This window comes from Podarcis tiliguerta (assembly GCF_965153285.1).
Source record: "Podarcis tiliguerta genome assembly, chromosome: 5".
NCBI lineage: Eukaryota > Metazoa > Chordata > Lepidosauria > Squamata > Lacertidae > Podarcis > Podarcis tiliguerta.
Window position 1 is genome coordinate 39,218,812 of NC_139538.1, and position 27,754 is coordinate 39,246,565.

At 41.8% G+C, this 27,754-nt stretch overlaps 2 protein-coding genes across 20 annotated transcripts in view; both read left to right on the plus strand.

Moving 5' to 3' along the window:
- DGKD (diacylglycerol kinase delta) overlaps positions 1 to 12,887 on the plus strand; it is a 70,187-nt gene extending 57,300 nt beyond the window's left edge. For 13 of the 18 annotated variants that reach the window (XM_083441230.1, XM_083441232.1, XM_083441221.1 and 10 more), the window contains 10 exons: positions 568 to 675; positions 1,320 to 1,433; positions 2,391 to 2,525; positions 3,118 to 3,269; positions 3,386 to 3,497; positions 3,628 to 3,720; positions 4,881 to 5,000; positions 5,266 to 5,383; positions 7,875 to 8,005; positions 9,642 to 12,887. In XM_083441230.1, coding sequence (XP_083297356.1) covers positions 568 to 675; positions 1,320 to 1,433; positions 2,391 to 2,525; positions 3,118 to 3,269; positions 3,386 to 3,497; positions 3,628 to 3,720; positions 4,881 to 5,000; positions 5,266 to 5,383; positions 7,875 to 8,005; positions 9,642 to 9,731 — 1,173 coding nt within the window. In that variant the 3' untranslated portion in view covers positions 9,732 to 12,887. The remainder of the gene's footprint in view (positions 1 to 567; positions 676 to 1,319; positions 1,434 to 2,390; positions 2,526 to 3,117; positions 3,270 to 3,385; positions 3,498 to 3,627; positions 3,721 to 4,880; positions 5,001 to 5,265; positions 5,384 to 7,874; positions 8,006 to 9,641) is intronic. The other 5 variants (XM_083441236.1, XM_083441234.1, XM_083441233.1 and 2 more) reach the window with 1 other exon arrangement.
- A 4,842-nt stretch (positions 12,888 to 17,729) lies between these two features.
- On the plus strand, positions 17,730 to 27,754 carry PROC (protein C, inactivator of coagulation factors Va and VIIIa). 2 transcript variants are annotated; one of them, XM_083443336.1, is made up of 9 exons: positions 17,730 to 17,904; positions 18,430 to 18,518; positions 19,438 to 19,598; positions 20,154 to 20,178; positions 20,585 to 20,695; positions 21,899 to 22,045; positions 24,251 to 24,345; positions 25,189 to 25,306; positions 27,101 to 27,754. In XM_083443336.1, exons 2-9 carry the CDS (start codon positions 18,437 to 18,439, stop codon positions 27,682 to 27,684), a joined length of 1,323 nt encoding a protein of 440 aa, XP_083299462.1. In that variant the 5' UTR covers positions 17,730 to 17,904; positions 18,430 to 18,436; the 3' UTR covers positions 27,685 to 27,754. The 2 variants fall into 2 exon arrangements, with proteins under 2 accessions (XP_083299462.1, XP_083299463.1); XM_083443337.1 differs by lacking the exons at positions 17,730 to 17,904; positions 18,430 to 18,518; positions 19,438 to 19,598 and adding an exon at positions 19,981 to 20,016.

Genomic DNA, 27,754 nt, shown 5'->3' on the forward strand with positions numbered 1-27,754 from the left:
CTGAGGAGGGGAGAATTAATTATCCCTTTCCAGTTGTGAACCCCAGATCACCTTACCCCAACTGCAGTTAGGTCTGAAATAAGTCTTCTGTGGACTGCAATCAAAAAGGGGTTTTTAAGTCTAATTGTTGCAGGTGGAAGGTTCTTCTTGAATAATACAGCTGGGAAGGCATGGAATAACCACCCCCAGATGCAATTTCTAACAGTATTCCCCCTTGCTATTAAGCTTTAAAAAGCTTCCAAATGCTCTAAATAAATACATGCTTTTTTCACGTCTAATTGCTGGGGGGCAGGGGGTGGTATGTGTGGGCATGTGCACTTTGTGTGTGTATATCCCTATGCATTGGGGGAGGTTTGGCCACACCCACTTTTGTCTAAGCAACAGAAGCCACTGTCACACAGCCCTTGGAAGGCTGGCCAAGAGAAAACAAGGTCCTGTGTCCCACACCCTGAGATAAACTCTAATTAATTGCTAATCTCTTAAGCACTTTTAAAGGCAAGTAACCTACTGATCCTTGAAACCTGTGGAATCGTACACACTATATACAATTTTATTTATATCATGCAGTGTGATGGACGTCCAATTCCTTTGCCCAGTCTTCAGGGAATTGCCGTACTCAACATTCCCAGCTATGCAGGAGGCACCAACTTCTGGGGGGGCACAAAGGAAGATGATGTGAGTACTTTAAGTTTTTTGCAAATGAAGGTGTCATTCACCTTCCATTTCTTCTTCTTTGTACCAAAAAACTTCAAATGAAACACTCGTAGCTAGAGGGATTTAGATACATGTTTGTTTTAACATGAGCGCCACATTGTAATGCTATCTATGGTGATGGGCTGAGATTGCACAAATGTTTTTCTCCTGAGGAATTGGTTGCACAATTTTGCCCTATATGAATATATAGTAATTCAGTATGTGTAAACCATATTCAAATGTAACATCCACAGATGTCATCAGAGTTGGGGCAGATGATCCTGGGATGTACAGGCACACTCTCTCTTGCCTCCACAAGATGGGTCAGATTGAGGGGAATATATTCACCAGTCCAGCCAAAGGTCTCCTGGTTTTTAATGCTGATATGTTCGTTTGGTTGATTTCCAGTGTCTGCTGATTATCTACTCCACTATTATTCTTCTCCACTAGGCAGCAACACTACTTGATTTATTACTATACTAGCAGCAACTAGGTTGGGGTGTGGGAAGAGAGGGATGTCAGGAGGATATATAGCTGTATCTTGCCCTGACATTATTGAGAAACAAAGGAGGCCATTATAACTGAAGCTCAAGCTGGATTAGTTTCTCTTTCTTTGTTTCTCTTAGACATTTACAGCTCCTTCTTTCGATGACAAGATCCTGGAAGTGGTAGCAGTGTTTGGTAGTATGCAAATGGCTGTCTCACGTGTGATTAACCTACAGCATCACCGAATTGCCCAGGTATCTGTCAGGAGCGGGAGTCAGGCATAGGTCAGCAGTAAAACACCCAGTGTCAGTGAAGATAGCTCTTTATTCAAAGAAACCAAAAGAGTGCAGGCTTGGTGATCACAGCAACTCTTCCCAGTAGGACTTGCCCTAAGGAGGGAGTTGTGAGGACTGAAGGTCCCAGCCTTTCCTTAAGACTCTTCCTCCCCCGGGTCTTTCCAAAGAAATTTCAGGCTCCTTTATCTATTCTCTCATTGCTCCACTCTCTTAATTCCTCTATGTGTTCTGGGAGACCAGAGGGGAGGGGAGCAGGAGGGAGAAATTCCCTGGATTCTTCAGCAGCCTGCCTCATATCTGTCTCCTGGCCCCCCTCCTCTCCTGCCTCTGATTCTGGACTGATCTCTGCCCCAGCCTCTTCCTGCTCACTAAACCCTGTTGCCTCTTCAGCTTCTGACACCACCTTCTCCTAGTCTGCCCCTCCTTCTCCCTCTGACCACTCATTGTTGTCCCACCACCAGTTTCCTGGCTCTGAGCCTTCTTCCTCTAGGGTTCCCTTGTGGGTTCCCCTGCTGGTGACTCCCACCCTGCCTCTGCATCCAGCCAGTCCATGCTGCTTACTATTCGGCTTGTGGTCCACAGGTGATTTTGCACATTACCTGTTTTTCTTTGAGAGAACCAAAAGTTACTATCTGTTCCATAAAGTCTATAGCCTATAACTCTGCATTCAGTGGTTGATATAGTTCAAGGCTAATAAAGGCAGTGATCAACAGCATTCAGCATAGACTGGTTTCTCTGTATTGCACTGAGCTGGGTAGAACTTACAAATTCAAATTCTCATCTAGCAGCACCAGAGGAAACAAGCTGGGGAAACTGTTAGTTACTGTGGGACACAGGGAGATACTTGGGCTGCTGTAAACAAAACATGACATGCTGTATGATTTAGGATATGTTTAACACAAGGATTTCTCATAGTGCCGGACAGTGAAGATTGCAATCTTGGGAGACGAAGGAGTTCCTGTGCAAGTTGATGGAGAGGCCTGGATCCAACCTCCAGGATATATTTGGATTGTTCATAAAAACAGGGCACAGACACTAACCAGAGATAGGGTAAGAGGAACCTTCTTATACATTGAGAGATGAACCTGCCAAGCAAAAGAGAAATCTGAGCTCCTCCACTCCAAGGCTGATGTGGAATATCGTCAGTCCTGGACTCTGTGGTTGGGAGGGCTGCTCTTGTCATCCTGCCAGTGGGCTTAGCCTGCTGTGTGATACTGAGGGAGAGGACCCTGATTGTGTGATTCCCTTCCCATGGAAGTGTAGATGGAAACAGTTTTGCTATGTTCTCACTTGGTAATGGAAGCTTATCTGTTTTCCCAGGCCTTTAAGGGAAATTAGTGGATGCTGTCTAATATTTTAGGATTTTCCTGTAGTATTTTATTAATGATTGGTTTTAAGCATTTCATATTATTGTTCTTGAATGTGATATATTTGTGCTGAATGGAATAAGTTATTTTAGAAACTACCCTGAAATCACTACATGTGATGAAGGTTGGTCTAAAAATCTGGCAAATAAATAGATTTTACAGAGATGGGGGGAAATGTTTCTCTGCATGCAGAAAGTATAATATAAAGATATCAGTTTCTCCTAAATAATCACAGATGGCATGGAATAGTGATAGCCTCCCTTCCTTTTTTCCAGGCATTTGAGAGCACCCTAAAGTCCTGGGAAGACAAACAAAAATGTGAGCTGCCCCGCCCTGCTTCTTTCTCCCTGCATCCAGAGATTATATCTGAAGAAGAGTCCACCCAGATCAATCAGTTTTGCCAAGCAGCGGGCACTCTGATTCACAGGTGAGGCCATTTTCTTTTCTTCTCGGGTTCATTTGGAGGTGGTGGTGCCAGAATGAGACAACAGTCCAGAAGGTTTATGCTATTGCTTTCTTCACCTCTCCCCTTCCCACCCACAGCATTCGGGAAATAGCTCAGTCGTACCAGGACATGGAACAAGAACTTGCTCATGCAGTCAATGCTAGCTCCAAGTCTATGGACAAAGTATATGCCAAGTCCAAGTCTACAGAGGTATGGGCGGGTTTCTCTTTGCCTGAACCCAACTTGTTCCTGTAGCTTGGGCTCTGTGACTATTTTATTTAGTTTTATATTGGTTTGGAGTTTCAGACTTCCAATCCTTACGCTTATTGTCTTTCCACAGGGCCTGAGCTGCAACCTTGTTGTAGAGATGGCGAATAATATTAAAGCCCTGCATAATGAAACAGAACTGCTCCTGGCTGGCAAAATGGCCCTGGTAAGGGATAAATATTAGGAAAGGTGTTTGTTAGTTATTTCTGTTCCTTTTTTTCCCTTGCTGAGAACATAATTCTCCCTGTTTTTTCAAATCCACAGCTAGGCACTCACACAGTTGACAGTGCCTTTACCTCCCTCATCCAGTCCCTAAATATTGTTGTTTCCTATTTCTGCAATTTAGCAACATTATTAGATCCATGGTTTTATCTTCCATGATGCAGCCAGCACATGCTAGAGCTCTTTAGAAGAATAGATACCAATATATTCTAGAAATATAATTCCATTTGTCAGAAGAAAAATAACAGCAGTTCTTTAGAATAAAAGTTTGCCTGGATATTCAGTAAACAAAAATGTGTTTCATTGCTAACCCTTTTGGGCCAAGGGCACATTTGCAAACCATAGAAACTGTATACACACCACACACACATTGGAACCACATGTATTCCTCCCATTGCAAGAAGTTAGGTTCAATGGGTGTGTATTTTGCAAAATGTAGTGTAGTGGAGGAGTGATCTTATTAGACAGTGCGGCTGAGAAGTCCAGAATTAACCTTTCCTCCACTCCAATCTCCAGGAAGATCACACACCCTGCAACAATTAGGCTTCTATTGGAACAAAAGAAAGCTTCTTCCAAGCCTAATTGTCCAGAAGAAGGGATGACAGCTGGGGAAGGGAAAGTCAAACCCAGCTGCTGCTGCTGCTGCAGCAGCACCCCTCCACCAGCCAAATAACATCTCCATTGTAATTGGGCTTGACAAAGTAGAAGGGTTTTTTTTTAAAAGGTCAAATTACAGCACGAGGACATGTGTTAACATTTGGACAATCATATCTTGGCTAAGATGTGAATAAGGCTTTTGCCTCTGCACAGAGCTCCTTCAGTCCTTCCTCCACACAAGATGCAATTAAACTATAGTTCCTTGTTTCGTTTAAACCAGGAAACTATAGTTACCAACTTTTGAACAAGCCTGATCTTAGACCACAGTTTGAAGTTGGTATAAAATCCTGGCTTATTTGAATCTGGTAACCATATTTTCCCTTGTTTAGACAAAATGGGAAATTACAGTTAATTAGGGACTCTCTGGTTGTCTTGATAGTGGTTAGATAGTTCTCCATTAAGCTGTGCAGCTCTTAAGTGCGCTTGTGTGCTTTATTTCTGATGCAGCAGTTGGATCCCCCACAGAAGGAGCAGCTCCTAGCAGCGCTGGCAGAAATGGACTTTCATATGAGGAAGCTAGCAGACATTCCTTGGCTGTGGCAACTAATGGAACCCAGTGATGAAGAGGTAACATCAGATGAGGAGGGTAGAGCTATTGGGAGCCTTTCGTTGTGATTTGTTACTGGGATAGCACAGGAATGTGAGAGTAATCGACTTGGTGCCTTCCTCTTTCAAAGCATCATGAGCTAATCTGAATAAGATTAATGTAACTAAATTGAATTAAACTTAATTAGTTGAGATGGCAATTTTTCACTTCTCTCCTAAAAAAAACCTTACTCATAGACATTCCTTATCATGAAATATCTATATTGTTATTCTCCCCGCCCTGCAGAACCAAATGCTGGATTATTCTAAACGCAGCCGGAGCGGCAAATTTCGTCTGGTGACAAAGTTTAAAAAGGAGAAGAACAACAAGAATAAAGAAACTCGTAGCAGCTTGGGATTGCCGGGTACCGCCAGTCTGTGTATTTCCTCTTCGCCCTTCTTCACACATGTAGCCATATGTGCACCTGCACATCTGCGCCCCCACTATATGCATAAACCCTTCTCTTCTGCCTCTCTCTGAACACTCCCTACTTCTCCTCCCACACTCTTTTGTGTTTGACCCTTTCATTTATTTTATCAGGTATCTATTCCCATAGCAGTATTTTCCCCAAGCAAAATAACACACTTGCTGGGTTCTCTCCTAGAAAATGTACAGCACTAAAATATATAAAAATAACTGAGAACATCCTTCAAAGAGACCTTCAGTGACTTTCAAAGGCAATTCATTCAAGGATTTGTAGTTTTAGATAGCAAAAGGACTGTGGAGCCCAAGTCCGCATAACTCCAGATCTCCCACTGCTAATACTCACTGATTTGGTTAATGATTTTCTCTCATTGATTCACTCTCAGTCTTCAATCAAGTCCTCATGTCTAAATGTCTGGGAATTCTGCATCATCACTGGTGCATCCCTAGCTTTAATCCTTATCGATTAGTATGATATTAAAAATAGCCCCTTGAAATCAGTAATTCAAATGGTATCAGAATACTGCCTTTCCACTGGGTTAGTTGATTTGTTGACTTCTATTCTTTCTTATGAAAACATTCTGGCTTTTACATCTGTAAATTCTGTTGGTTCTCTGGTGCTAATAGTACCATCTTCTCTCCCATTAATTTTGTGGCATATCTGTATTCTCTCGCTTTCCTCTGGACTTTAAGGTTCTATTTGCTCTTCTCTTATTTCGAGGCTAGTGGAGAGGCTGTGTGTGATCATGACAAAACTTCTTTCCCTTTAGAGGAACAAAAAGGCATTGCCACTGTGCCTATAAGAGACGCAAATGAGTTAGCTAACCAAGAATATGTGCAACAAGACTTACTGCCTTGAAAAGAAGTGACAAAAGTATCAGGGTTTCTATTTCCTTTATTCATGGGCATGGCATTAGGGAACAGATGGATTGGTTCTGACTATTGTATCTTGTCTTAATAAGGTGTGTGTGTGTGTGTGTGTGTGTGTGTGTGTGAGAGAGAGAGAGAGAGAGAGAGAGAGAGAGAGAGAGAATGATCCCTTTCTCCGTGCATGCAGTCCCTTCTCTTCTTCCTTCACAGCACACCAGAATAATATACCCAAGTCTCCAGTTGGCTGTAGCTTCTAATTAGGAAGCATCTGTTCTAACCAGGAAACTATAGTTACCATCTCTGGAACAAGCCAGGATCTGAACCATAGTTTGAAATTGGTTTAAAATCCTGGCTTGTTCAAAAGCTGGTAGCCATAGTTTCCCTGTTCAGTTTCCACATTTAATTCATGTATGCTACAAAGGAAGGGGAAGGGGCTATATTCATGGACAAAAGACTTTTTTCTTATCCCAGCTTGTTAAGCTAAAATAGAATAACCGAAGCACAGCCACTATGGCCCAGGATGACTGGATAAAGGCAAACTTTTTTAAAAAAAGTTAGTTTACAGAAAAGGCGAGTAACAGTGTGCAATATTTGATTATACATGATGTGCAGAAAGTGGATTCTAGAACTAAGGGTCACCTGATGAAGCTGAGTGTTGAAAAATTCAGGACAAACAAAAGGAAGTACTTCTTCACATAGCACAACTACAGAGACCACTCCCACATGATGTACTGTAGACATCAACTTTAAAAGAGGATTAGACAAATTCATGGAGGATGCCCCTGAATACCTGTCTCTGGGAACCATAAGTGTGGAGATGCTGTTGCCCTCAGGCCCTGCTTGCAGGCTTCCCATTCATTTGCCCTTGTAAGAACAGGATGCTGGACCAGATGGACCTTTGACCTGGTTCAGCGGGGCTTTTCTTACTTTCTTGAGTCTAGTTCTGCTCCCCTTCTCCATATCTTATACTATAATTCTGAGGTTTTTCTCCATTTGGGCATTGCGTTCCATGCAGGTTAGGGGAGGAAGGCATGGAAGAAGTTGCATAAGCCTGAAACCAGGTTCTGTTTTCACTCTGCATAGAAAATCCAGGGTGTATGTTTTTGTATCAATTTGAACAGACCCAAAGGTGCAGAGCACACATTTTTAAAGATGGGATTTTGCACTATTTATGTGAATGTCCAGATTTGTCTTGTGTCAATTCACCTTAGCTGAATTACTTGATAGTTTAGTGCACATTCACACATTTTATCCTGTTAAGTTGCTGGTCAGACTGTGTGGCAAGCATCCATTCAAGCATACTATCAGTAGCATAAAATCAGTCCTAGGTAAAAACAGCTTCCACTACATCCAGCCTCCATTTAAAACTACGTCTTGGCTTGTAATCTTGCTTCCTTTCTCTTGCTCTGCAATTGTTGAATCACTTGTCATTCCTTCTACTGTGAGGTTTAGTATTGTTTCCCCTTCTCTTTGATCTGCTTCGGTGTTTGCTGGTGATCACCTTTTTCTCTCCTCTGGGCTTTTGGGTACTCAACACACTCCTGCTTTTCCATCTCTGACAGTTCACCTCTGGGGAACGGAGGAGGTTGCGGCCTGGCTTGAGCACCTCAGTCTTTGTGAGTATAAGGATATCTTCATCCGGCATGACGTCCGGGGCTCTGAGCTCCTGCATCTTGAACGGAGAGACCTCAAGGTACTTCATGAGCGACTTACCAAGAATAGCCATCTGCATTTGCATGGCCGTCTGTGCTGACTGTGCTTGGAGCTGGTCTGCGTACTCTCCGTTCTAGGTGGCTTTAGACAGAGTAACAAGAGTATTTTACAGCTGTGGGTTAGCAGGGTCAGATCAGACAGGAAAACTCTTCATCCAGAACCCAAGCCTTTTAAAATCCACAAACCGAGCCTTCTAAAGTTGTAGACAAGTCCTGCAGTTAATCATTGAATTATACAATTTGAACTTCTGAATACTGTTACTTGAAAGATATCAATATTCTGGCCTTCTTTCATAAATGTTTATATACAGTTTTGAGTGAACTGAGGAAATACATGGCATTGGAGCCAGCAGTGTCTGCACTGGTGCAATCTACGGCCAGTGTATAGTTAAACTATGGAACCCACTCCCCCAGGAGGCAGTGGGGACCACCAATTTGGATGGCTTTAAGAAAGGATTGGATATATTCATGGAGCATAAGGCTGTCAATAGCTACTAGGCACAATGGTCATGTTCCACCCACTGTCAGAAGGAGTGTGCCTCTGAATACAGTTGCTGTGAATCACAGGTGGACAGAGTGCTATTGTGCTCAGAGCCTGCTTGACCGCTCTGTTTGACCAAGCATTTGTTTGACCACTGTGAGAGCAGGATGCTGGACTAGATGGGCCATTGGCTCCTGTTACGTAGAACAGTTTCAGATTGGAGCATGCAGAGTTCAACCGAACCTGCATAAGCAGCAGGATCCACACAGCAGCCCAGCACAACTGCTAATGTGATTTATTGTTCCAGGATCTGGGTGGTTTCAGGAATTGTGTGGACCATATGCCCTGCAGTATCAAAGTACCTTTTCAAGCTTTGCTTCCACTGCTTATGATCAAGCAGTGGCAGCAAAAACTGCAGACACAACTTTAGGCAATACAACTCTGGGTCCAACGAAGCATTCTTCTAAGCTTTATCTAGCATTGGGGAAATGCTGTTTCTGCTAGAGGAGATTAATGTGATGCCCTTCTGATGTGGAAGTAGAACCGTCTAATGGAAGATGTGTGTAATTACAAACTGTATATTGTATCTGTCATGTGTCTCTGGTACAGGAGAAACTGTAAAATAGATTTTCTGAATTGTGGGTTGTATTCAATGTGGTTCCAAGGCTACAGTTCTGTCAGCGCAAGGATTTGTCCTTGTACAATGGACTGTTGTCCCCCTTAATCTGCTGCAGGAGTTCTCCCAACATTCTGGAGCAGATCCGGGAGTGGTGTGGGGGTGTGGCATAGTCCTGTTGCAGTAGTGGTCATCCTTGCGCTGACTGGACTGTTTAGTTGACTACTGCCCTGTGTTTTTGGTTGTGCTGGATTTGTTTCTAAGATTTGTGCAAATCATCATAGCTAGTAACTGAGTTTTGCATCTATGAATGTCTATGGATGATTTTTGATGCTTCGAGCTTATTCCATAATTATTTGCTACTTTGTCAAGCTCTATGACCTTACTGCTTCGTGTTTGAGGTACTACATTTGTCATGTTGTCGTTTATCTCGAGTTCCATTTTTAATATTCAGCTGCGTAGTATTCTGCTCTTGACTAGCTCTTTGTGGGCTAAGATTATTATTCGCATTCTTTTTCAGGACCTAGGAGTGACCAAAGTGGGCCATATGAAGAGGATATTACATGGGATCAAGGAACTGAGCAGGAATATTCCTGCCAGCGAGGCTTAACTTCTGTTTTCAGAGCCTGTATCTACCATTCCCCCTGATGTCTGCACAACTGACACCTCACAGAGCAGACTTGATCAGAATCGTCTCAAGGGATCAGCCAAACGCTAGCAGTGTTCAGAGCTCATATCCAACTTCTCTTGGTGCTACCATTCTGATGTGGGGTACACCACAATCCACTCAAGTGGTACCTTGTATTCAAAGCCAGTGTTACTTTGTCCTTAACAACCACCTCCTCAACACCTTTACTCAGGCCTGGGCACACTCACTGCATGCTAGACTTCATTCAGCCAACCCCAATATACTAGCCCGTGGACCAAAAACTTTTTGTGGACCGTCACAGAAGCAAATGTTACCCTATGATCTAAGGATTGTGCCAGATATTAAGAGCTATGAAAGCACTCGTGCATGCAAGATGATAAAAATCAGCTGTTGAGAAGATTGTAAGCTAACTGTTTGGGACAACCTCAAATTAGGAAGATTCTTTTTCAGTCTGTGCTCGTTCAGTGGTGCCAGATACAGTGTTGTGATATATCAGTGCAGAGTCTTTTTTTCCTTTCCAAGGATATAAGTTATCCTTAAACGAAAATTTTCTCAGTTTCCTGTGTTCCTGCTCTGTAATGCTTGTGGATGCCAAAGGAGTGGGATTGCATGTTGTTCTGGCTTAAAACATCAAGTGCCTAGAAATACTGAACAATCTCAGAAGTACATCCAACATGGGAGAATATACTAATTCCTTATGACATTGCTTTGCCTCTGATTCTACTAAGTTTTTAAAACATATAATAGGATTCTCACTTCTGGAAACAATGAAGGAAGTTTCTGTGCATAGATGTAGGCAGGGTAAAATAATGTGGTTTTTTTCATCACTGTTTCCCAGACTTTGCAAAGCCAGTGTATCGTTGCTTAAGATATACAGTACATAGCATTTTCTCTGTTTTAGGAGAACCACTGCCAAATTCTGATGTAGATCCACTGAATTTTACAGATTTCCCCCTTAGGTGGTTATTTTATCATTCCATCAAGTCTTGCTTCTTTTTGGCCATTTCTTTTACAGTACAGGAGAACATTGACTATAGCATTCTATAAAGAAGACAAACTTGTAATGCAATTTACAGAGGAAATCTTGAACCTGGGTTCTACATCTCTGGCTCTGTTCCATTACCACAGTTTTGCAGATACAGTTTGCCTTAATGGTGTAGATTACTCTCCCTATACTGAATCTGGAGGATTGTAAATTGCAAGGCACACAGGTATTCACTCACCAGAAAACTCCAGTCTCCCAGTGCTTTCATTTTCTATTATGCTAATGTAGGTTTGCAATTGCCACCATCAAACAGAAGATAGTAAAAATTATTCCTGCACTTTATTAATGGTGATAACCACATGGAAGCCTCTTTCATTTCCTGGTGAACTTCTCAGGGAGCAAAACCATCATATGATAACTTGGGAGAAAGATGCAGCAAAACAAATGGATATTTTCTATTCTTTTGTTGTGGATGAACTACAGTGCTTGTTTCTGTGCTTCTCCTAGAAATCTCATGAAGAAGCAAAGATGCTCTCATTATTAGCTCCTGAGTAGATAAATGGCTTAAGAGGACCAGCTTGGCTATACTCCCTTGACTCAGTTGCAGTCTGTATTGCAGCCAAGTGTCATCACCCTTTGATAAGAGCTATATTTGCAAGGAGTTCTGGATTGCATCATTGCAGGGCTCTCAAGGAATTAACTTTCTGCACTTGTATTGCCCCTTCAGCACATGCATTTCTTTGTAAGGATCACTTGACATTTTGGGTCTAAGGGTCAGGAACTTCCAAGACACATTCTAACTCTATATTAATTGCAACTGGAAATATGGTGGTCTTTTTGTGCAAAACAGGAGTCCTGGATCCCAGACATTTTATAAAAATGTCAGTGCATCAGGTTGGCAAAATGAGTAACTACCAAAAGTTGTGCCTCTGGTGAGATTGTATTTATTGAAAGATGTGTCTGCTAGCTAAGCAAATGCTATGAAAAGACTATGGAGGAAAGGCACACTGTTGACAATGGCATGGCAAGCTAGACACCTCACCTGTGAGAATTCAGAACTTCCATGATATAGTTTATGATTCTGTAAACGATGACACTTGAGGCGTAAGGTGACCCTACTATCTGGTCATCAGACATTTTACATCTTTGAAATATTTTGAGTTGGAAACAAGACATGGAGGAAAAATACAAAACTTGGGGTGTTTAATGCCTATTTTGCTTGGCGCTACACTGGAATCATACCTGCTAGTGTTTTGTATTGGGTCCATTAAATTTAATTAAGGGTATATTGAATATATGTAAAAGAATTTATCCAAGAAAGTGCTAATCCTGAACTCCTTTGGAAAAAAGGGATTGTATCTTAATAGCATGGTTCAGTGTGTTTTTTTTAAGCTGACATTACTTTTTAGTGCCCAAAATATCCATCTTTAGCTCAGTGCAACTATTAAACACTAGACTTATGTCCAGTACAATCCTATGCATATTTACTCCAGAAATAAGTCCTGCTCAATCGGATGGTTCTTCCAAGTAAATGTGCATAGGATGATTGTAGCCAAAGTTATTTATTCTGTTTAATCTTAGTGGGATATATTCACATTTTCAGTCTATGGACACTCAAGAAATATTAATTCCACTAGATTTTGCATCTCTGATAGGAACTGTAAAGAGGCACTTAGTGCCAGTATCTCTTGAAAAGAAAAGCTCTGACCACCTATATCATATTAAAATTGTTTTTTGGAGTATTATTTAAAGGTGAATATAGTATGTGTGGTAAATTAAATACTGTTTACACAAAACTCCTTGTATCTTAACAGATATTTGTGATGTAAAAAAAAAAGAAGAAAAGAAAGAAAAATGTTTTTATAAGTCATTTGATGTCTGTATTGTTGTCCACTGATGACTGTTCCCTCAGGGGTGTTGTAACCATTCCGGTGATCTGTCAAAAGCATAGGGAGGCATTTCAATCCTGTACAGTCTTGGGAAGAAGGTTTCGTGCCTTAAGAATAGAATGTGCTATTTATTATTTTAATTTATACAGTGATTACCATGGAGACACCTCTTGTATGTACATATTTTGCAGCTGATTGTTGTAAATATATTGTTCTTGTATATAAAGAAAATCCTGTTTCCGAGCTTCCTATCAATAATGGATCTGTTGCTATATGTATCAAGCAGGGAGTAGAATTTAATAGCAGCTTGTAAAAAAATGAGACCAATCCCAAACTTTGTGCAGGGGGAGTTTATTTTCAAGTGAAGAAATATATTTTCTGTGTTTGGTATTATAGCTATATTTCATCCAGTTGATTTTGCTGAATTGGCAGTATAAGGGTTGCAGCCAACTAAATGTTACTCTGAACAGATCTATGGAAATTAATGAATTCAAGTTCACAATGTTCATTAATTTCAGAGGGTCTACTCACAACATTGGATATAACTCTTATATGTTTAAAACCTCATGGTCAAAACCATAAAACCATCATTCTGATTTTAGTAGTTTTTGGTAGTCTTCTGCATAACAGAAAACTTGAGAGTATATCTTGTCCCTTTGGGTTTTCTCTTTATTTATTAATTAAATTAGATTTATACCCTACCATTCCTCCAAGAAGGTCAAGGTAGCTTATATGGTTTCATCTCCATTTTTATCTTCGCAACAACTTTATGGGATAGGTTTGGCTGAGAGGAGTGATTGGCTTAATACCACCCACAGCACTTCATGACTAAACAAGGATTTGAACCCAGGCTTTTCAGTCCTAGGCCAACACTAACCAAACTGGCATGAATCAAAGACTCATAGAATTGTAGAGTTGGAAGGGACCCCGAGGATCATCTAGTCCAACCCCCTGCAACCCAAGAATCTCAACTAGATCATATATGACAGATGGCTATTCAACCTCTGCTTTAAAGCCTCAATATTCCGTATTTTCATATCAATAAAACAGATGAGAAAAGGGTTGTCCAAGTGCCCCAAAGAAAGGTTTATTGTATAAAATCCCCAATAGGTTTCAGAAGAACTTTTCCTTCTTTAGAAACTATCTAAGACACATCCAAAACATTTGTTTTCTTTAAGGCTTTCCCTTCCTTTTCATATTTTTTCATCACCACCCCAGGAAACTCTGGGAATTTAGATGTTAGGATACACAGAAATCTCCAATAAATATTCCTTATCTATGTCTTTACAAGGGCTGCAGCCATAACATACAGCCAATTTGCACTTACAGTGAGAAGTAGACAGAATGACTACAGTGAGAAGTACAGAATGACTCTGTTAAATGAGAGCTGGCATATCCCTCTCTTCTTGTGACTGTTGCCCATCATACGAGATGCATTATGAGAGTACCATAAACATATAAACAAAATTGAGGTAAGTCATGAATAGCAACAAGACGAATGAGGTGAGGTGTTGCAAGCTGTCCATAAACATTTAACTACCTTCATTAGGACTCATTTTGACCTACCTTGGACAGCTTTTTGTCTACTTTTGCTATGATGCACTGTAGCAGGAACCTGCTCTTCTGAGGAGTAATCAGGGACAGCACTGATGCATTAAGCCAGTTTTTCCACAATGAACTACAAAGTTTAAGAATGGTATATACCAAAATCTTAATGCGGTAGGATGCACCCCACTTTATTATGTACCCAATTTATATCCCACCCACCTCCCAAAGGAGTCCAGGGCATCAAACACATTAAAACAATTATCATTAAAAATGGTCTTTAAACAGTTTACAAATAATTACATTCAGCCAGTGATTTCAGGGTTTTTCGGGAACAGTATCTTTTCAGCCGTCAAATGCCTGGGTAAACAGGAATGTTTTCTAATTCTTCCTGCAAGTCGATAATGAAGGAGATGGATGTACCTCACCAGGACATCTGACAAGCAGGAAATCACCACTGAAGAGGCCCTGTCACAGGTCAGTGCAAACCAGACAGCCCCCAGTGGTAGCACCAACAACAAGGCCTCACCTACCAGTTGAAGGATGTAGATGGTTGATATTGGGAGAGGTGTTCTTATAAGTAGAAGCCAAGGGTCACTTGTGCAGTCTGACTTTACCATTCTGTGGTCAGAGCTGTTGTCTCTTCCTATGACTTGGGCACCCTTGCTTTCAACATGTGACTGGAGGAGAGAGTGCCAAGGGCAAAGCTTTATACTTGGGCCATCATCACAAGGTGCTTCATTTGATTCCTCTTCGTCACTCTTAAATGTCCTGGGATGAGGCATGTCACTCCAGAGGCTCAATGTGTCTCATACTGCTGAGAAGCTCCCTTCTGCAAGCCATTTCACTGATGCTTAATGCATATTCACTTTTTTTCCTACATGCCATGGTCACCGAATGTCAAGAGCAACCCTTTTATGAGTGAGGATGCCTTGTGCAATCTGACCATTGGTTCCAGATGTTGCATCTATGGCTCTTTAGCAAAGCAAGACTTCCATGCAGTCCAGGATGGAGTATGACCTTTCATAACCCTACCCTGGATCCAGTATTAGTAACTGGATCATTATATAGATGTAACTGGTTGTACCAAGTAATTCACTCACTTCAATTTTTAGGACAATACTTTCTTTAAAAATCCACTATCCTGTTGGTTAACATTTGTTTCTCCTGACTGCAACGGTTTCAGTACCCACTGCTATTTGTCTGCCTGCTTCCATCACTGACTACAAACAAATTAAGGTGTTTTTTTTTAGCATATAGAAAATAATGCATAGATAGTGAAAATAGTGTTGTAAGCTTGGGCTGTTAACGTGTGCCGGGCTCTCCTATTCCTTGGATCAAGCAAGTGTTAGAATTTAATCAAGGTTTTTAATTTTTGGAACGGCCAAGGTAGCTGCCTGCTGAGGGTGATAACCTGGGTGAGGGGCCATTAAGGGGCTCGGTGTGAGACAATGGGTGGGGGCCATTAAGGGGCTCGGTGTGAGACAATGGGTGGGGGCCATTAAGGGGCTCGGTGTGAGACAGTGGGTGGGGGCCATTAAGGGGCTCGGTTTGAGACAATGGGTGGGGGCCATTAAGGGGCTCGGTGTGAGACAATGGGTGGGGGCCACTCAACAGATAAAGCCAGAGAAGAGCCGTTATGTGACCTAGGAAGGAAAGCAGCAAGCTGGAGAGATAGGAGGAGAACAAAGTTAAAGAGCAAAGTTTGATGTATGTTTGGGAGAAACAAGACCTCCTTGGGGTGATGGTGCTGTGAGCTCCTCCATCGTAGCCTCCATATATCATAAAGACACCACAGTCTCCACTCTGCCTCTTTTCCAAAAGAAAACACGAACCCTGGGTAAGTGCCTGGAACCTCTGGAATCTTAACAGCACTTGGAGATAGGGGTGGTGTGCAACAATACTGTGAGAACAGTAAAGCATTTCCTATTATATATTTGTTTAGTAAAGGTAAAGAGACCCCTGACCATTAGCTCCAGTTGTGGCTGACTTGGGTTGCGGCGCTCATCTCACTTTATTGGCCGAGGGAGTCGGCGTACAGCTTCCGGGTCATGTGGCCAGCATGACCAAGCTGCTTCTGGCGAACCAGAGCAGCGCACGGAAACGCCGTTTACCTTCCCGCCGGAGCGGTACCTATTTATCTACTTGCACTTTTGATGTGCTTTCGAACTGCTAGGTTGGCAGGAGCAGGGACCGAGCAACGGGAGCTCACCCTGATGCGGGGATTCGAACCGCCAACCTGATAGGCAAGTCCTAGGCTCTGTGGTTTAACTCACAGTGCCACCTGCATCCCATATCTTTGTTTACATGGTGATTAAAATGTAGGCTGGACAGTATTACTTATAGGTTGATCTGAGGCTGATTGAACAACCATTCCCAGTGAGTATTCATGGCTCTGCATCAGCCAGGAGGGGAGGTCTGGAATGGAGTACCACAGTGCTCAATCCTTGGCCCTGTTCTGCACAACATCAAATGGTGATGACGTAGAGAGGGTGCTTATCAACTGTGCAGATGATGCAAAGCTGGAAGGTATAGCTAACACCATAGAAAACAAAACCAACATTCAGCATAATCTTGTCAGGCTGGAACACTGGGCCAAAACTATTAAGATTAAACACTACAGAGAGAAATGTTAAAGGTATTAAAAGTCAACGGCACAAGTATAGAATGAAGCAGATCTGGTTTGGTAACAGTACATGTGAAAGAGATCTAGGTGCCAGCAATATGATGCAGCTGCCTTCATAGAAGCACAGTGTTCAGATCCCAAGTAGCATTTCCACTCTGTTATGCATTGGCCCGTCTGCTTCCAGAGCACCATGTCTAGTTCTGAGTATCACATTTAAAGAAGAACATTAACAATGGTCAGGATGGTGAGGGGTCTGGAAACAAGGTTATGTGAGGAATGGTTGAAGGAGAAGGTTATCTTCATCTCAGGGAAGATGAGTTTTAGGGGAAGCCTCATAGCCGCCTACAAATACCTGAAGTTCTGTGATGCAGAAGAGAGCAGGACTAAAACCAATGGGTGGAAATTGCAAAGGGACAGATTTTGGCTAAACACTTAAGATCAGCTTACTAGTGATAAGAGCTGTGTGAAAATTCAACGGGGCTTTCCTTTGCCGAAACACTGAACAAGTGAACATGGTAGATAGGAGAACCAAAATAAAATGGTGAATTGGTTTGAAGGCAATAAAAACACCAGGAGGAGGAAGGACAATATAGAGACCAGTACACCAACATCGTCCTTTCACAGGCATGGGTGTCATTCCAATGCCTTGAGGGAAAGGATGTAAACGGACAATTGTAGCTCTCTAGTGCTCCCTTCTGGTTTCAACTTGAAATTGCTTGGTGGATAAAGATGGAACTTCAAATGATTAAAATGGAAATGAAGTGGATTAGGTTTCTTTCTTCTAAGAAGGAGGAAATCCCACAAGGATTATGACCATAGCTGTGTTCATGGAATGCTAACATTTACTTCAGCTAGTCATTTACTTTAATTGGAGAAAAAGGCCAGAGAGGGGGGAGAAATGTTTGAAAGCAAGTGATTCCTGGTCTTCCTTAATTCTCTGTAGAAATACCATAGAAGCAGTTTTTGTTTGACTGAAACAAAGGCTCTCTGAGTGTGTGTCTGAGTAAATATTTGAGGTTAGGGATTAACTAGCATTCTCAGAGTCTGATGGCAGAAAAGTAGACAACTGTGATTCAGCTGGTGAAATCAGTAAGTCTTTTGGAAGGGTTTTTTCCAGTACTAATTCTCCTTTTTAAAACTTTTTTTTTAACCTAGTCAAAAACAGAAGAGGTAAAAAGTGGGAGAGATAACAGTGGGAAATCTGGAAAGAGAATCAGCAGTACATTTAGTGTGGCGTTCTCCCCCAAATACATGAGTGTGGTCTTATTGCTTTGGGAACACACAATGATACTAAAGACAGTAAAGCAACTTTGTGTTTTGCATATAATGTTTTTCTTAGGAGGATGAATGTGCTACTGTGAAGGCTGAACATAATTTAGTTAAATATATAATGGGATCAGGAGTGGTGGCTGTGGAAAAAATGTTCCAATGTCTGTAGAGTACATAAGTCTAAATATAAGTATGAAACTGTCCACCATACTATATATATGCCTGTGTAAACTATAACAGTTATAAATGTGGAACTGTATTAAATCTTAATACAAATATATAGTGTTATAGGAGCTTGTATTTCCTTAAAACAAATGGTCAGATCTTCGGTGGTTATTCTCTTAGGTGTGTGATGTGTCGTGCAATGTGGAGAATCTTTACCCTCTCGGTGTTTTCAGCTGCCTTCATATTGCCTAGTGGACATGAAGGCTCAGGTATATCTTTCTTCTTTCCTGCATTACTCTTTATCAAATACACTGTGTCCTATGAAATTTCTATGGGTACGATAGTAAGGGCACAAGCCCCAGAGACAGTTGCATTCTCTATAGAATTCTCTTCAAAATAGTTTCAGATTACACAGGGAGTTAGTATGTCGGTGCTTTCACTTGACATGGAAGCCAGTCTGGGCAAGGAGGGGTGTACAATAGAGTATATCTCATTGCAAAGCATTGTTAGGTAGGCCCCAGCATTCATCAACACCGTTCTGATAGTTTAGCGGCAGCCGTGGCTACCAGTGTGTTTCTGGGCCTAGTTCAGAGTGCCGGTGCCCTAAACAGTTTGGAACTGGTTTATTTTGAAGATTGCTTTTACCCATATGTCTCCTCTCACTGGTGAAATTGGTTATGTTGGTGAACACATGAGGCAGGGCCTTCCTGGTGTTGGCCCTGCAGTCGTGAAACATCTTTTCAGTTAATATTTCCCTGGCACATTCAGGTCCGGCATCCAAGACCTTAAATACATTTTTCACTGTTAACTTCCCTTAAGAAAATGTTGGTGATCTAATTCAGCACCTTTCATATGTCTATTTGACTCCATTCACTCAGTGCTTCATACTCTGATTGCTGTTCCGTTCTTTTATTTCTCTCAGAGTCACATCTCTCTGTGAGGGTTTAACCCTGAAAAGTGACAAATAAATAAATAAACAAACTGTTAAAGTCAACATTATTTTCTCCTTTCCAAGTTTTAGTAATCCCTCAATATTTAGTGTTTACTATTTTAAAAACTCTTCTCCCTCTCCTCTACATCCATTATATAAAATAAATGGGGAATACACTGTGAATAAGTGTCTGCAGATAGCATGATGTTGCTATAAATGGCCCAGATGGATATTTTTGTTTTGTTTTCTGCCTGAAGTATTTTATAGCAGCCAAGAAGCAAATCAAGTGCTGAAAATCCAGAAGCGGGCAAATAGTTTTTTGGAAGAAGTAAAGCAGGGCTCATTGGAACGGGAATGCCAAGAGGAACTATGTGATTTTGAGGAAGCCAGTGAAATATTTGAAACCAAGGAAGCAACAGTAAGTTATTGCTAAAGACTGGGAACTAAGCATTGAATCCCATTGCCACTTGAGGTAAAACAGAAAATGGCGTCCCCTGCCACTGCCACCTCCTTCTCCATTGCTCCCCCCCCCCCCATTGCCACCTGAGGTGACTAGATGCAGGCCAGGGAAGCCCCAGCACATTGTAGGCGGTGGGGGAGGAAAAAAAGAGGTTGGAGAGGTGCAGTTGGTGGCAGCTGTGGCCTCGCTTTTCCAAGTGGCAGCTGTGAATGGCAAATGCAGGAAATGTTAGCGGTTTGCTCCTTGTGGGCCCTGATCTCCTGCTCCTCCCAGCTTGCCCTGCCACCTGAGGCAACTGCCTCACTGAAGCTATTGGGTCGGCCATCCTTGTAAAGCAGTAATCTATTCAGCTGTCATGGTTTTTGTGCAAAATTGGGTAGGTGGTCTCCAATAATAATTCATTCCAAGGAGGTTGATTTTCCTATCTGCACCGAAATGTTGTGTGGCAGAATCCATATTGAATCATGGAGAAGACTCCATTTCAAGTATTAACCTCAATTTTGTTTCTTTCAGCTGGAGTTTTGGACAAAGTACGTTGGTAAGTAAAGAAGTTTCACCCCTTTGAGTGTAGTGGGAAGCTCTGTCCCTTTTTTTCTACCGTGTATTTGTGTGTCCCCATATTTAGATATGTTTTATTAGGACTTTTCTATACATTTCCTTAATAGCGAGGTTCGCAGCACACCGGAAGATCTCTACAATTTAACCCTTGGGGGCGAGCACTGAGGCCACAGATTAGCCTATTATTTCTGTAGCCTGGAAGCAGAATTTCACTATAAAGTTCCCCTGTGTCCTAAGCAAGTTAATGCTTTTGTGTCTGCTAATATTTTCTGTAGATGAAGCATAACCAAGAGAGCAAGTTTATATAATGGAGTGAGTAGTTAACTCTTCCCTTGCAAAAAGGCATACGACATATGGTCTGGGTTTCCCTGCAAATGTGTTTTCAGATGGAGATATGTGTGAATCCAGCCCGTGTGTCAATGGATCCTGTCGAGATGGCATTGGACGATTTGACTGCATTTGTAACAAAGGCTGGGAGGGGCGCCAGTGCCAATATGGTAATATAATCTTCAGTTCTCCATTTTACTATCAAAATGCAACTGTTGTTCTTGTGTAAGGGGTTTCTCTATTCCTTCGAGTTCAGATTGATAATACAACAATTTTGTATAGAATATGCATGCTGTTCTAAAGCCCCTTTTCTTGATGTACACTAACTACAGAACTTGCAAATGGAAAAGTTACGCGTCTTTCTTTTTAAGTAGTGAGAAGTTAAGGATATTCCGCTTGCAGTCAGGTTACTTCCTCCCCTCCATGAACAAGAGACACACAGGCTAACATACTACTAGTGCTCAGTTATCAACACATACTAGCTCTCTAATCCAGCATTAGTAGCGTGTCAGCCTGTCCCCAGGGTATTGCTGCAGAGGGAAAGGTCTTACTTGTTTGGCACTTAAAAAAAAAAAAAATAAGCAAAAGGTTTGTGTTTGCTAAGGGCCATGGTGGTGGCAACTTTCATCAGTGTAAGAGGTGTATATTGTGACTGGTAATCCAATTCATTCAGTAAACATGCTTCTTCATAGATAGGCTGTTAAATCTATGTGCGTATTGTATTGAGGCAGGAGCCACAGACCCACTAAAAATGGGGGGGGGGGGGTTGGCAGCATACAAGTAGAAAGCAATTCTCCAGCCTGAGAAGAGTTTTGAAACTACAGATTGAGCTATCTGACAGCCACCCGATCCTAGCCTGACCCACAGTTCAAAGGTGCCCCTCATTAGGTGGGTGCCTGCCTGTAATGGGCAGCCTCTCACTTCAGGTGAGCTTGGAAGGACAAGCTATGACTCTGCAGCTCGTGGTGACAGAGGTTCACACAGTGATGTTTCTGTTTGCATATTGTTTGGGAAAGTGAGGATTCTGTAGTTTTTGCCTTTAAATGCAAACTAAATCAAATTCCTCCCCTATCTCCAACTGCAACACAGTCAGTCAAGTTTGGTCTCCTGTTGAGTTTGGATTCCACCCCCCAGTAGTTCACTGCGAGGAGAGTCATTATTTCCAGCGCAGCTCACTGTGTTCAGAAAGTTAATGCTGTTTAATAAGAGAGAAAGGAGACAAATGTTCAATAATGAAAAGAATAAGTTCAGCCATCAAATTGTTCTGTTTCTGCACAGTTTAATAGGAGGAGAAGGTTGAGTGACATAAATAGCTCCTTCAAGGAATAGGACTGCCTCCTTTCAACATGTATTTTACTTCTTTTGATGCCCAGTGGTTGACTACACCAACTGTTCAATTTCCAATGGTGGCTGTGAACATTTCTGTAATGAGGGCCAACAAGACAATGACCAGTACCGCTACTGCAGTTGTGCTTCGGGCTATCGGCTGGATGATAACTATACTTCTTGTGAACCTGTTGGTAAGAAAGATGGATAAGCACGAGCTTGGCTTTTCAAATCAGAGGCAGCCACATTATTTAAGGCATAATTTTATAATTCAGTCTCTTTGCAATATCAGGTATGTGGGTGTTCCCCCCACTTCCTTCTTCCTGTTCAGTGTCCTGTGGCATCGTGGAATAGCCGTATAATAATAATAATAATAATAATAATAATAATAATAATAATAAATTAATTTATACCTCATCCATCTGGCTGGGTTTCCCCAGCCACTATGGGCAGCTCCCAACAGAATATTAAAAATACAATCAAACATCTGCCTTCAGATGTCTTCTAAAAATTATGTAGTTCTTTATCTCCTTGACATCTGAAAGGGGGGGGTGTTCTACAGGGCAGGCGCCACTACCAAGAAGGCCCTCTGCCTGGTTCCCTGTAACCTCACTTCTCACAGTGAGGGAACCGCCAGAAGGCCCTCAGAGCTGAACGATTGGGGTGGAGACGCTCCCTCAGGTATACTGGGCCTCTAAATACTATTCAGTAGTATTGCCTCTCTAGCTGCATTCACAAGTATTTAATTGTTACTATGAAGTATAAGAAAGAAAATGAGGGCAGTCCTACCCTTAGGCAAAATGAGGGAGCCAACTCAAGTGGATGCCAGGTACCCACAACCCATGCTATGCTGCTGTGAAAGCATAAAAAAACCTTTTTTTTTTACACACGCAGCTTTATTGTGGTTCATAGACCCAAAATACACAGTACAACAATAGAGTGTGGGGTGTGTATATGTTCAGGAAGTACAATGAGCTTAGATGGGGGGGGGGCTGCCAGTTTGCAAATAGGAATTAGCTCATGCTTAGATAAGTTCCATGGCATCCTAAACATGTGTACTAGGGCAGTGGTTGCCAACACGGTGCTGGCATGTGCACAGGTGCCCACAGAGGCTTCCCCTGATGTCCACAGTGTCCCCTCTCCCTTCTGAAATTAGATTTAAAAGAAGGGTGGCATGGTGGCCTTTAGTGGAGTGGGATCTGTATGTCCTGCATTTTATCTGTATAGCTGTGTTTTTAGAATTTTATTGGATGTCTTTAATTTGGGTCACCCTGTGAGGAAAAAAACCTAATAATAATACATATAAAATTAGGTTGTAGATTTCTGGACTCTTCAGGTGGGGTAATGTATTCCCCCATGTTTCTATTAATAACAAGAACAACAACTTCCCTGCATGTGGTAAATTGGCACATTCGGGTGATGGGCTGTTGCTAAAAATATATCCTGACAGGTTATGTACAGTATGCAATTAGATTATTTTTAAAATATGCATTGAAAATTATTAAAGTCCTCATGCAATCTGAAGTGGTAGAGTCCAGAATTTTACCACCATGTTAGTAATAATAATTTATTATTACAGTCAAAGACCAGCTCAGAAGCACAACTGAGACTGCTTTCACAAGAGTAAAATAGATATTTAAAACAATATGCAATAAACAATAACAGCTTACAGATTAAAATTAAAATAGTCGCATGAACACAAAAAGACCTAAAGTTAAACTAACATGCAGATGTCGAATGGCTCTGAGGCATATTTCACATTCTCTGGATTGTGGATGCTTCCAAGTGGAGGTTCGATTTGAGAACCGAAAATTGGACACCAGGTTGTCATGTTGTTGTTTTTACTTACTTGATTTCCCCCTGAAAGGGTAACTCTGGGTTAAACGGCATTCTGATGACAACACTGTATGGATGCTGGTGGCGGGGGGACCGCTCACATGCATGAACCCAACAGATCATATAATAAATGTATTATTGTTTTATTTACTAGATTTATATCCCACCCTTCCTCCCAAGGAAGCCCACAGCAGCAAACATATGAACAATAAAATGTTGTTATTTGGCATAAAAGAGGCTACGATTCTGTATATTTTGGCATAACATCTAGTTCTGGCCTCAAAGGTACCAAAGGCGTTAAAGAAACAAACAAACACAACTTAAAACATTTTAGTGTGTTATATTATTTCTACAGATTACTTATAAAGCCAAAAGAATTCAGGATTTCTCACAGCTTGAGCTAATGAGAAACTGGGAAGGAGATAGCTTAGATCATTTATACAACTTCCAGAAATCAGCTTTGGAGGTTGGGCTGGATTCTTTTTGACGTAAAGTGATAGAAATTGTACAGACCTTCCTAGGTTATCCTTCATCTTGTCTTTCTTTTTTTCTTTCTTTTACAGTGGAGTTTGCCTGTGGAAAAGTCCATAATTTCAACTATAAGACTGCTAAAGTAATTGGGGGAACACCTGGAAGAAAAGGACAGAGTCCCTGGCAGGTAGGAACTAATAAAAATATTCAGCCTTTGAATGGGTTTGTCAGGCCCTGCTGCTTCTGTCAGTCTCAGTGATTGTCAGAACCCCAGGGGTGTCTCTTATTTTCAGAGACCCCCTGGTGAGGCCTTGTTCTCATACTTCTGGCTGCTCATATCATCATTGATCCCACCTGTATGTATTATTTCTTCAGGTAAGTACTCTATTTTTACCCTCTCCTGTCCTGGCTTTCACTGGTGGATGCAGTACTTGGAACCAGCTCAGTTTTTGCCAAAGACTTTAATGCATCAATTTCTGTAAGTAGGTTTATGATGTGCATCAGAAAGCCATATGAAAATGTTTGTCATTCTAGACCTAGAACAGCAACTTGAGAATATGGGGGATTCCTCCAGATTGTCAGTATTTTCCTGGTGGAATTCATACGCATACTGAAAATTTTAGGTTTGCACAATTATAGTGAATTAAAGTGTTCTGTCGCCCTAGCACAACAAGCCTACTTTTAAAAAGAAACAGACTTTTTGCAGTTAGGAAATGCATTGAAAAGCGTGGGATGAACAAATGATTAATGGGAAGACATATAAACACTTTGCAAGTAAATCAGAATAAATGAATGATGATGAATGCTCATATAACCTTCCCACAAACAAATTGGAACAAATGCTCAGTAAAGGTCGGATACAATCTAAACTCCACAGAAGCTTTGTGCAAGCAAGTCAGGAGGAATGCTACATAAATAGCTCATCTGGAGGAACCTAAGTCGGTAGAATAACCAGCCCAGATGTATTGGGCATACGCAGTCAAGGATGCATGAATGAAGTCAATAGCTTTCTTTCTCTTCTTCGTTGCAGGTTATGCTGAGCAATAGTGCAGGCAGATTTTTGTGTGGTGGTGTTCTCATTCACCCCACCTGGGTGCTGACAGCTGCACATTGTTTGAAAAACCTGCGAACAGTCAAACTGACATTTGGTAAGGAGAATCATGACTCCATTTCTTTTTAATATGGGACAACAAAACCCTCAATCGATACTATTTAAATTCTTTCAAACTAAGTAATGTCCAAGCCATAGATGCAGGGAGTATGGTCCAGTCTAGACTGAAAAGACTAAACGTGGTGACTGGTACTAACACATGTGATCAGATATAAAGATCTGGCCACCTGTTGCTGAAATTATGGAAGTTACCATACTGCAAACCTGATATATGGAACTGACATAAAGGGAATAAAAAATCTATCTTGGGTTTGTGCTGCTTTGGAAAGATAGCAGAAGGAATTAATTTCTGAAAATTCTATGCCTTCTTGAATCTGTATTGAGTAGGGATGGAATTTATACATCAGCAAATCACGTGGTAAAACATTTCCTTAGGTTGCAGCTATGGGTTCTGCGGGACGCGGGTGGCGCTGTGGGTAAAACCTCAGTGCCTAGGACTTGCTGACCGTAAGGTCGGCGATTCGAATCCCCGCGACGGGGTGAGCTCCTGTCGTTCAGTCCCAGCTCCTGCCCACCTAGCAGTTCGAAAGCACCCTTAAGTGCAAGTAGATAAATAGGTACCACTTTATAGCGGGAAGGTAAACGGCATTTCCGTGTGTGGCACTGGTGCTGGCTCGCCAGTGCAGCTTCGTCACGCTGGCCACGTGACCCGGAAGTGTCTTCGGACGGCGCTGACTCCCGGCCTCTTGAGCGAGATGAGCACGCAACCCTAGAGTCGGTCATGACTGGCCCATACGGGCAAGGGTACCTTTACCTTTATGGGTTCTGCATACTGGCAGGACTCCTGGTGCTGGTATGACAAAGGCCTTTTGAGTTTTGAGTTGAGTTTAGAGGAAAGACAAGCAAAGGGGGCATGTTAGAAGTTATAAACTTTTGCATGATGTAGAAAGGAGACAGTGTTTCTCCCTCTCTCATAATAGTTCAATACGTCTTTATACAGTGCATCTTCAAACTATTGAATTCTCTCTCACAGGATGTAGTGATAGCCATCAACTTTGGTGACTTCAAAAGAAGGTTAAACAAATTCATGTTAGTTGAGTCCTCCCTCCATGGTATACCTCTGAATACAAGTTGCTAGGAACTGCAGCAGGGGAGCGTGCTGTTGCATTTAAGTCTTGCTTGTGGTCTTTCAGTAGGCATCTCTTGACCCCTCTGACAACAGGATACTGGAACAGACAGGCGTTTGGCAGAGCTCTTGTTGCATCCCGATGTTCTCACAGTTAAAAACAACAACAAAACAGTATAGTCAGCTAGTCAGGCATTTCTCCCTGATGTATTGCTTTCTATATGCAGGAAGGGCACATTCAAGCATATGATCTCTGACCTCTAGTTTTAAGTAGTACAGCCCTGCAGTGTACAAAACCATTCTTGTCATTCACTACTTGCTTATGAACTGTAAGAATCCTCTACCTAGCCGTGATTCAATCCAAATCTGGATATATATATTTGCACTCCCTCCTCTTCTTCCTCTATGTGCTTTTTATGGTACAACCTCACTGCTACAAATACAGTGTGATATACAGTTCTGCTGAATGTACACAAATTCTGCAGAGACACGAGCCTTTTATACTCTACACATAAATTCTGCAGGCATACAGGCCCTTTTTTATACTGCCACTTGTTCCTGTTACGGACTTGGATTTTGCTGAGCCTGAAATGCAAGAAAGAAATACAACCTCTTCTTTATGAGTTCTGCTAAAGTATTTTGAGAGAGGTAAGGTTGACTTAGATCCCAAGAGACACTTTCCAAGTTTCCCTATTGCCCTTACAGGTAAATATTATCGCCGGCGAACAGAAGAAAGTGAGCAAACTATTTTTGCAGACAAGTTATTGCCTCATGAAAACTACTCTGAACTTACCTCTGAAAATGACATTGCACTGCTGCACCTACAACGCCCAGTTCTTGTCAACAAGTTCACAATTCCTATTTGCCTGCCTTCCAAGAATCTGGCAGGGCACTTGGAGAGAGAAGCAACACAGGCTGTGGTGACAGGCTGGGGGAGCCAGAGTGAGGACTCGAAGGTGAATTACTCCTCTGTTCTCAATTATATTGAAATCCCTGTGGCACCACGGAATGACTGTGTCAATTCTATGTTGAATTCTGTCTCGGAAAACATGCTCTGTGCCGGGATACTGGGAGATAACCGGGATTCCTGTCATGGAGACAGTGGTGGCCCTATGGTCACCAAATTCAAGAACACCTGGTTCTTAATTGGACTTGTGAGCTGGGGAGAAGGCTGTGGAGCAATTGATAACTTTGGAATCTACACCAAAGTCAGTGCATATCTTGACTGGATCTATCAGCAAATGAAAGATAGCATACTCTCACCAAACACTGTCACAAAAGAAGGATGAGGGAGTACTTTGGCAGTACACTCGGTATGCCCATTGTCTTCTGCTAATAAATACAGAGTATACAAAGTGA

Excerpts from the sequence above, each read along its gene's own strand:
- PROC (XM_083443336.1), top strand. The coding sequence starts at position 18,437 with ATGTGTCGTGCAATGTGGAGAATCTTTACCCTCTCGGTGTTTTCAGCT. Across the intron at positions 22,046-24,250 it reads TACTTCTTGTGAACCTGTTG|TGGAGTTTGCCTGTGGAAAA; the intron begins GTAAGAAAGATG and ends TTTCTTTTACAG. Across the intron at positions 25,307-27,100 it reads AACAGTCAAACTGACATTTG|GTAAATATTATCGCCGGCGA; the intron begins GTAAGGAGAATC and ends TTGCCCTTACAG.